This window comes from Leiobunum rupestre, chromosome 10 (assembly GCF_980474605.1).
Source record: "Leiobunum rupestre chromosome 10, qqLeiRupe1.1.hap1, whole genome shotgun sequence".
NCBI lineage: Eukaryota > Metazoa > Arthropoda > Arachnida > Opiliones > Sclerosomatidae > Leiobunum > Leiobunum rupestre.
Window position 1 is genome coordinate 16781030 of NC_143393.1, and position 8718 is coordinate 16789747.

General features: G+C 35.5%; 2 protein-coding genes across 3 annotated transcripts; one reads left to right on the top strand and one right to left on the bottom strand.

The window, feature by feature from the left end:
* The first annotated feature begins 862 nt into the window (after window positions 1-862).
* Window positions 863-6488, top strand: bur (GMP synthase burgundy). Of its 2 annotated transcripts, XM_090162011.1 has the most exons (12): window positions 863-1021; window positions 2217-2327; window positions 2386-2690; window positions 2754-2857; window positions 2923-3116; window positions 3176-3341; window positions 3397-3825; window positions 3891-4006; window positions 4072-4197; window positions 4262-4380; window positions 4451-4754; window positions 5407-6488. In XM_090162011.1, the coding sequence occupies exons 2-12, from the start codon at window positions 2238-2240 to the stop codon at window positions 5506-5508; spliced, it is 2055 nt and encodes a 684-aa protein (XP_090018137.1). In that variant the 5' UTR covers window positions 863-1021; window positions 2217-2237; the 3' UTR covers window positions 5509-6488. The 2 variants fall into 2 exon arrangements, with proteins under 2 accessions (XP_090018137.1, XP_090018138.1); XM_090162012.1 differs by lacking the exon at window positions 863-1021 and having other exon boundaries at window positions 2139-2327.
* A 31-nt stretch (window positions 6489-6519) lies between these two features.
* Window positions 6520-7490, bottom strand: LOC149924870 (protein LZIC-like). The gene is made up of 4 exons (XM_090162013.1): window positions 7263-7490; window positions 7059-7194; window positions 6713-6989; window positions 6520-6653 (listed from the first exon to the last, which is right to left on the bottom strand). Exons 1-4 carry the CDS (start codon window positions 7361-7363, stop codon window positions 6595-6597), a joined length of 573 nt encoding a protein of 190 aa, XP_090018139.1. The 5' UTR covers window positions 7364-7490; the 3' UTR covers window positions 6520-6594.
* Between the last annotated feature and the right edge of the window lie 1228 nt (window positions 7491-8718).

Below are 8718 nucleotides of genomic sequence, written 5' to 3' on the forward strand. Positions count from 1 at the left end.
CTGCCAATAATTTAATGTCACCAGAGAGAATGACGTCAACTATCTCCCGCTATAATAGCGGATCCAAGGAGGATTATTATCCTCCTTGGCGGAACCACACTACGGCCTCTAATTGGCTGAAGGTTCAAGGCGAACTGGCGTCAAGCACGGCCGTAGGCGGCAGCATTCTAGTTACCTATGAGATTTCTATGCTACTGATAGAGGGACTAATTAAGGCAAGTTGCTTCACCGCCACTCCAGTTTGAGTTTTTGCCAGAGTGTAAGGATGGATGCGACCGTTTCAAAATTCCAAGGGGCGCCGGTAAGACCCATAGAAATCTCATAGGTAACTAGAATGCTGCCGTGTAACTGGCAAATGGGCCAAACGCCGTGGCAGACAATAGCCAGATCTCAGCCAATCAGAGCTCAAAGAGTGGTTCTGCCAAGAATTTAATGTCACCAGAGAGAATGACGTCACCTATCTCCCGCTATAGTAGCGGATCCAAGGAGGATTATTATCCTCCTTGGCGGAACCACTCTACGGCCTCTCATTGGCTGAAGGTTCAAGGCGAACTGGCGTCAAGCTCGGCCGTAGGCGGCAGCATTCTAGTTACCTATGAGATTTCTATGGTAAGACCAATCTGCCCATCTCATATACTCATGGCTTCCTACATTGGCGAAAAGGGGGGGGTTGGCACTCGCGGTCAACTTCGCCAGATACAATAGTGCCTCTATTTCTTTTCTATCTCTATGGCCAAGGGCCAGGTCATGGGTGCTGAAGCCAAGCTAGCCCTGGCACCATCACCCGTCCTTTCTTTTACAAGGTCGTGACGTCACATAACAAATTGCCCAACATTTTTTAATGGTCCTATAGGAAGGGGGGAAGCACAAAATTATTGTGAGTTCACTTCAATGGGAGCCGCAAGAATTTTTATCCGTAATCATTTAATTTTTATCTGTAATTATTAACTGTTTTCATCGGCGAGTTTTATTATCAAAGAACGATTTTCATCCAAACACAGACAAAATCTCACTTCTTACGGTAATATGTTGAACATTTTGCATGACTTTTGGAAATTCGGCTTTTTAGATAGGCCTATTTGGTTCTTGGGCCTAGGCCAGGGTGACCTATTACTAATCTGAAAGTAATAGGATTATCAATTCGACCATTACAAAACTTACTAGCATACAATTCAAAACTTCATATTATCAAAATTTTTAATTTTATCAGTAGAATTATTTATACAGTCATTAAAGTTAGTTGATTAGTGAACTAAGTCTTTAGGTTAAACCTACAATTAAAATCAAGATATTTCATATCATTAAAGTCATTGATCATAATAATTTAATTAGTTTTTATATGTACAATTACATTAGGCATCATAAATAATGCATAACATGAACGGTTATTAAATATTTAATGTGATTGTTTTTGGAATTTTGGAGATGAATGAAAAAAAAAATTTCTATGATATAAAATGATATTTTTTTAAGACAAAGTGTATATTTGTATCTGGTTGAAGTCTAGTTTAGACAATCGTAAGGATTTTGTGGTTGAAATTCTGAATTATGTACCAGTGCTATAAAAAATTAATCTGCCAGTTTGAACACTATAAATTTCAAATATCAGTTGGATATTAACCTAGAAACTACTCAATACATTGGTCATATCTATAATCATACGACTCAATTGCTTGCACGTCATTTCATTTTGGTTTCTTTATGCAATAAACTGATAACCATTATCTTTATTACACTATTCCTTTTTGAACCTGGGCATATACTATTATACAATTTCTGTAATTTTATTTAAAGATTTTATAGATTCATTGTTGTTTGAAAAATATAAATTTTTGGAAAAGCATTTCATTACAATTTTAACTATCACCAAGAACTAATAGAGGCGTCAATTAGTTCTTGCTATCACCCATTTCCACTAAAATCATTCCAGCCAATTGTTTATAAATTGTATATTTTTTAATAACCTTCAGAAATCAAGATTGCCATTTTGGTTATGATAGGGCATTTTCGAGCCTCCTTCAGAGTTTGTCCTAGATGAAGGCCAATAATATCTTTTGTAAAGCTCATTTTATAGATAAGCCATGAAAATGATTAGGAACTCCTTAACTTTATAAAGACAAATTGAAGTCCTCTTGAGCTTATTCCAGGAACTATCTCCCAGCTAGGCAGTTACGCTCGCTCATTTTAAATTCATCTCATTTTTAATTGATTTCTAGTGCTGCTGTGGCAACAGTGTCATGCACGATACAGGCCAAGAGAACCACATGAATGGAGTTTTGCATTCAGAAAGGGTAGCCATACTAGATGCTGGAGCCCAATATGGAAAGGTAAGTTTTAATTTTGCATTAGTGTGAAAGGATATTCGTAAACACTCTTTTTCCATAGGTTATTGACAGAAGGGTTCGTGAGCTATTTGTTGAATCAATTATGTTGCCACTGGAAACGACAGCTAGTGAATTGCAAGCTCAAGGATATAGAGCCATAATAATTTCTGGCGGGCCTGGATCCGTGAACGATGATGGTGCGTTAAAATATGATCCTGCCATCTTTAGATGCGGATTACCCGTTTTGGGAATCTGCTACGGAATGCAAATGATTGCTAAAGAATTTGGAGGGACTATCAAACGAAAAGAAAACAGAGAGGATGGTCAATTTAATGTTCAAGTTGATAACCGGTGTAATCTCTTCAAGTATGTATATTTATAATATTTATTTTCTGTGAAATTTTAAATTACATAATTGCATATAACTAGGAATTTAGAGAAGGAACAAGTGGTACTATTAACTCACGGTGATAGTTTAGACAAATTACCTGATGGTTTTAAGTCAGTTGCTATGACTGGAAGTACAATTGCTGGTAAATATAATTTAATTTTCAGGCTTGACTACATGTGCTTTTGATAATTTTTTTTTCAATTTTAGCTGTTGCTAATGAAAAATTAAAGATATATGGGGTGCAATTTCATCCGGAAGTTGATCTAACTACCAAAGGCAAAGATATGTTCCAAAACTTTTTGAAAGAAATTGTGGGTTTCAATGGCACTTACACGATAAAAAGCAGAGAAGCTGAATGTATCGATTACATTCAGAGTACTGTGGGCGATAATAAAGTTTTGGTAAATTGTTTTTGTAATTTTAAAGTACATTTAATTTCTAAATGAGCTTTATTCCGCAGATGTTAGTCAGTGGGGGAGTTGATTCCACAGTATGCGCGGCCTTATTGCATAAAGCCTTGAAGGAAGACCAGGTGATAGCCTTACACATAGACAATGGCTTCATGAGGAAGAATGAAAGTTTGCAAGTGGAGCAATCCCTAAAAAGGATCGGTCTCAAACTCAAAGGTAAATTAAGCTCTGGTTCATTTTACAAAAATAAAGTTCCCTGTGTTTTTTATAGTGGTGAATGCTTCTCATCAATTTTATAATGGAATGACGACAGTTCCTATTGATAAAAAAGATCCGACAAGGCGGAGAAGCACGAAATTACTCTGTCAAACTGTCAATCCGGAGGAGAAACGGAAAATAATTGGTGATATCTTCATGAATGTGGCTAATGATGTGATCAGCGAGCTTCGTTTGAAGCCCGACGAAGTTTTCCTTGGTCAAGGGACACTGAGACCAGATTTGATAGAAAGTGCTTCCTCCATAGCTAGTCAACAGGCAGATGCCATTAAAACCCATCACAACGACACAGATTTGGTCCGGGAACTGAGAAAACAAGGAAGGGTTGTCGAACCTTTGAAAGACTTTCACAAAGACGAAGTCCGTACCCTGGGTCGCGACCTGGGTTTACCCCCGGAATTTGTGGAAAGACATCCATTCCCAGGTTCATTTATTTAATTGTCACTATCTTGTTTAAGATTGTGTTTTACATTTTTAATTCCATAACAGGGCCTGGCTTGGCAGTAAGAATACTATGCGCCGAAGAACCCTTTATGGAGAAGGATTTCTCCGAAACTAGCGTTTTAGTAAAAGTTATTATAGATTACGCCAGTGCTCTACAAAAGGTACTTAGTACAGAGTTTCATACTTACCAAAAAGTTGGCTTTTCTAATTAAATTTTGCGTTTCAGAAACATGCACTAATTAATAGAGTTCAAAATGGAACCTCTTCCCAAGAACAAGAGTTTTTGATGGGTTTATCGAAGAAATATCAACTTTCCTCTACCCTTTTACCAATTAAAAGTGTTGGTGTTCAAGTACGTGTATCATATGTAGATACTAAATGTTATGAAATTAACGCCTTAATTTTATTCTGAACAGGGTGATCATCGAACATACAGCTATGTTGTTGGGTTAACATCTGCGGAGGAGCCTAAAGAATGGGATGATTTAATGGCTCTAGCTAGAATAATTCCATGTATATGTCATAATATTAATAGGTAAACTCCAAAGTTAACCAGCATCAGTATTTGCATAATCAAGTTTTATTAAAAACATATAATTATTTAGGGTATGTTATATATTTGGAGGACAAGTTGCATTCCCCGTTCAAGATATCACACCCACGTATTTAACAACGGGAGTAATCAGTACACTGAAGCAAGCAGATTTCGTGACCCATTCAATTATTCAATTGAGTGGCGTAGCTCATAAAGTTTCTCAAATGCCAGTTATTCTCTTACCCATCCATTTCGATAGGGATGTAGTTTCTCGGCAACCATCATGTCAACGATCAGTTGTAATTAGAACATTTATAACAGAAGATTTCATGACTGGAGTGCCTGCGACTCCAAATAAACAACTACCTTTGGATGTAAGACCTCTTCTATTCCTTTTATCTCTAATTTTTGGGTGAATATCATCGCACCAACGCATTTCCGAATTTTTTTTTTATCTACTTTAGACAACATTTCTGTGTTAAAATTATTTTCCGGAAATGAAAATTCGCAGAGATATTAATTTTTTTAAATTAACCAAAATTAACGTTTTCTAGCGTTACTTTTCAGTTGGTGGTATAGTAGGATACATGAAATTTTTCGTTTTGTGTAATATTGGGCGGAGACAATGTATTTTATTTTTTCTTGGTAATATGTCCTCTAGGTCGCGATGCTAGACGGCCCATCGTGATTAGCAAGAATTGGGTTGGGGTGGTGTTGCGCGCACCCAGCACGAGAGTGTACTGAACGTGCGGCAACAACACTTAGTTTATGATTATATTTTGGTATTTTTCCATGATACTTTTTGTACCTAAATTTGTAGAGGGCACGCGGGGAGTTAATTAAAATTTTGCAAAGGAGCGTGGCCCCATAAAAAGTTTTTCTAACATTTATACGCTAGTTGAACCATTTCCGCAAATAAAAATTGGAAATGTTCAGTATCGTCTACAGTATCCAAAAAAAATTGGACTTTCGTTGGTGTGTTGATATTTTGCTAATTTTTGTATATTAACAGTTTATTTTTCATAGGTTATTAAAAAAATGGTTGCGGAAATATTATCAATTCCAGGCATTTCCAGAGTCATGTATGACTTAACTCCAAAGCCGCCTGGCACAACAGAGTGGGAATGAATTTTGCGGAAAAGTAAAAACAACTTGTTTTTCGGAACCAAAAAATTATATATTTTCTTTCTTGTATGATACAAAATTCTTTCCTGCCCCCTTACTGATTTCGGCACTTTGATAAAAAAAACTGCTATTAATTTTCCTAAAAAAACAGCGTTGAGCTGATAACCGCTATAAAGTTAGCCAAATTATGGGAAATAATATAAATATTAAATTATAACTTTTAAATGAAAAAATGGTTTAGGAATTAATTGAGACTGAATTATCTTTTTCGTTTTTAGTTGAAAAATAACCAAGCTGCGTACTAGCATAATGGATTTTTCTAATACTATTGATGTTGTATTAAAATTGTTTCGCTTTAAGATCTAACTTATCGCCTTGGAAAATCTTGAGCTAAAAATGGGAAAACTCCTATAGCTGCCTTCCTTCACTCGTACAGTTTTTTACGCAGCATATAGGAATTAATACAGGGAGAAGCCAACTGCCAAAGATTGAGGCTATCGCTGAGTGCTGTACAAGAGATCTTTCTTATATAGGCTTAGCTATTCTTCGTAAACTCGGCGTGATCTGTTATACACTTTTCTTCTCTCCCGCCATCCAGCATTTCATAAGATTTTCAAAAGCGATTAAAATGCCTATAAGAAGTGATATTGGCGAGCAAATGTTTTATAATAATTTAGGTATTTTTGGGCGGGTAATTTTTCAACAATGGCTGAGACTTGTCAATAGAAAGAGATAATCAGTAGTAACTGAAGTTACTAAATGAGCCCTTCTCCTTTAAAATAAAATAAGCAAATGCTATTACCGTTAACCTTTGTAATGCAATGAACAAACCTTGGTTTTTGCAGTCAAATAGGGTAAAAATATTTGTTTCTCATTGAAAATGCAATCACTTGTACACTTGTTTTAAATGAAAAAAGTTGAATTATGTAAAGCCACGTACATTTAAACCATTTTTCGTGATTAAATTGGTTATTTGTTTTAAATATTTTTAAACAGTTAAGGAAGATTCACATATTTTATTAACTTGAAATTATGAAGCACGATTAAGATAAAATATAATTATATTGTTGGATGAGTGAATTGGTCCCATCATCCACTGACGGCTTTGACTTGAGTTCCAGCTAATTCCAACACCTTTTCATTTGTACCTATCATAAAGAAAGGGGAAAAATAAGATTTTTTTACGATTTATTAAATTCATTCATACCATTTTCAGTTGAGATCTGCTCAAATTCTTTGAAGGCTGCATTACTATATTGTTGCAAAAACTGACTTTCAGCAGGCTCTAATATTTCTCCCAACTTTTTAAGAGCAGTTAATATTTCAAGCTTTTGTTGAATTAGCATATCTTTGGATAATTTGGCAATTTTAGCATCACGTTCAAGATCAGCTAGTCGTTCTCTCAATTGGCCAGGCTGTTTCTTAGCAAACATCCTAATAACTTCTGGAGTTTTGAAAGCCTCACTGATTGCCCCTTGAATAGCCTAAGATTTTTTTTACCAGAAAATAGTTATTAGATAGATAATTTTGCAGTTAATTTATGAACTATGTACCAATTGCATTCCACCAAGTTCATCAACCAAAGTCATATCACCCGATATAATTTTGCTTAAAGACTGATTGAACTCTTTCATTTGTTCTATGGTATCGTTTTTAGTTTCTTCATATTCGTCTTCATCTAATTCATCCCTAATATTTAAATTATAATATTATGTTTTTCATTTCATTTCCGTGCATTCGGTTGGGCAAATGGGTACCTGCACTCGTCCAGATCAGAGAGTTGTGCAATTAGTCGTTCCAGTTGATCTTGTAAATTTTTTTGAAGTATGGAGGTTTCAACACGACCTCTTGATGCCATTATATTGCAGTATTTTTAATTTTTATTTACGTATTCTACAACATAATTTTATCATGACGAATAACAATTATTTACGAAGCACTAAATACCCTTTCTATTAAGCCTTGGTATTTCAGCAGTGATGATCAGAAATTGTAGCAGAAGATCTGACTAACATTTCGTTGACGCTGGTGTACGACTCATAATTTCGAAATCACAACTCCGAATACAAAATTCCCATAAATTCCCATTTCTCCGAGTTCCCATAACTTAGAATTCCCATTACGTAGAATTCTCATATCTTCGAACCAAAACCCCGAATACAAAATTCCCATAACTTCGAATTCCCATTACTTCGAATTCCCATAACTTCGAAATCCCATAACTTCGAATAGTAGTTTTTTGGGTACGGAAATGCTAATTATTATTCTCAACTCAATGGTGAAGTTTGTTTTCGTTGTATAGCTCTCTTGCGGAAGTGAATAGGAGAAAGCGTGTTGATTTCAAATAAATGATGGAAAAGGGACTATAATTAACGGAAATAATGGAAAGATTCAATATGTCATATCATAAGTAACATAATAACAGTAAGGATGACAATTAACGAGATTTACAACGGAACTGATTTTCGTAGCTATTGCGCAATCCAGATGTTTTATCAGCACAGAGCCCCCTAGTGTCTAAAACACGCGAGACTTCCGCCTAAGCCAAAATATCTGGTTTCCGATAGATCGGCGGAATATTACACTTAATTGATAAAATAAAAAATAAAATTCGGCGGCACGAGCCCAAATATTTTTTTGGCACGCGTGATTCGCACGCAGGCTTCAAAATAAAGGCAAAGTTCCTCACGACTCCAGAACGGGCTCTCCGATATTTGGATTATATTCTTAAAGAAAATTATTCACCAAGGACGGTAACTTCAAGAGAGTATCTTTGTCGCAAAAAGGTTCTGTAAGGAAATTATAATTAAAGCAATAGAAAGTGTCCTACTTATTGTAGTTATGGCACCTATGGCTATATCTAGTTATATATTTGAAACTCAGGTATTATAAATATCATACGTCTATAATATTTTTCAATAAGTATATCACTTTGGAAAATATTTTACTAACGTCTCGTAAGTCTCTCGTATCTAGCTCTCAGTAAAAGTTTTGCATGTAAAACATAGGAAAACTTATGTAAATATGTACTGGTGAAAGAACATCACCCGAGTTCAATTGATAAATTACCTATACTTGAAAATTATCATTAATGATTATTTGTAATTTAAGATTAAATCTTGTCACATCAGGGCCGTGCCGAGCTTTCGTGGGCCTTCGATTTGCACCCCCGCCCCCTTGAACTTTTCACGTGGGCACCTTCAGCTTGCGGGC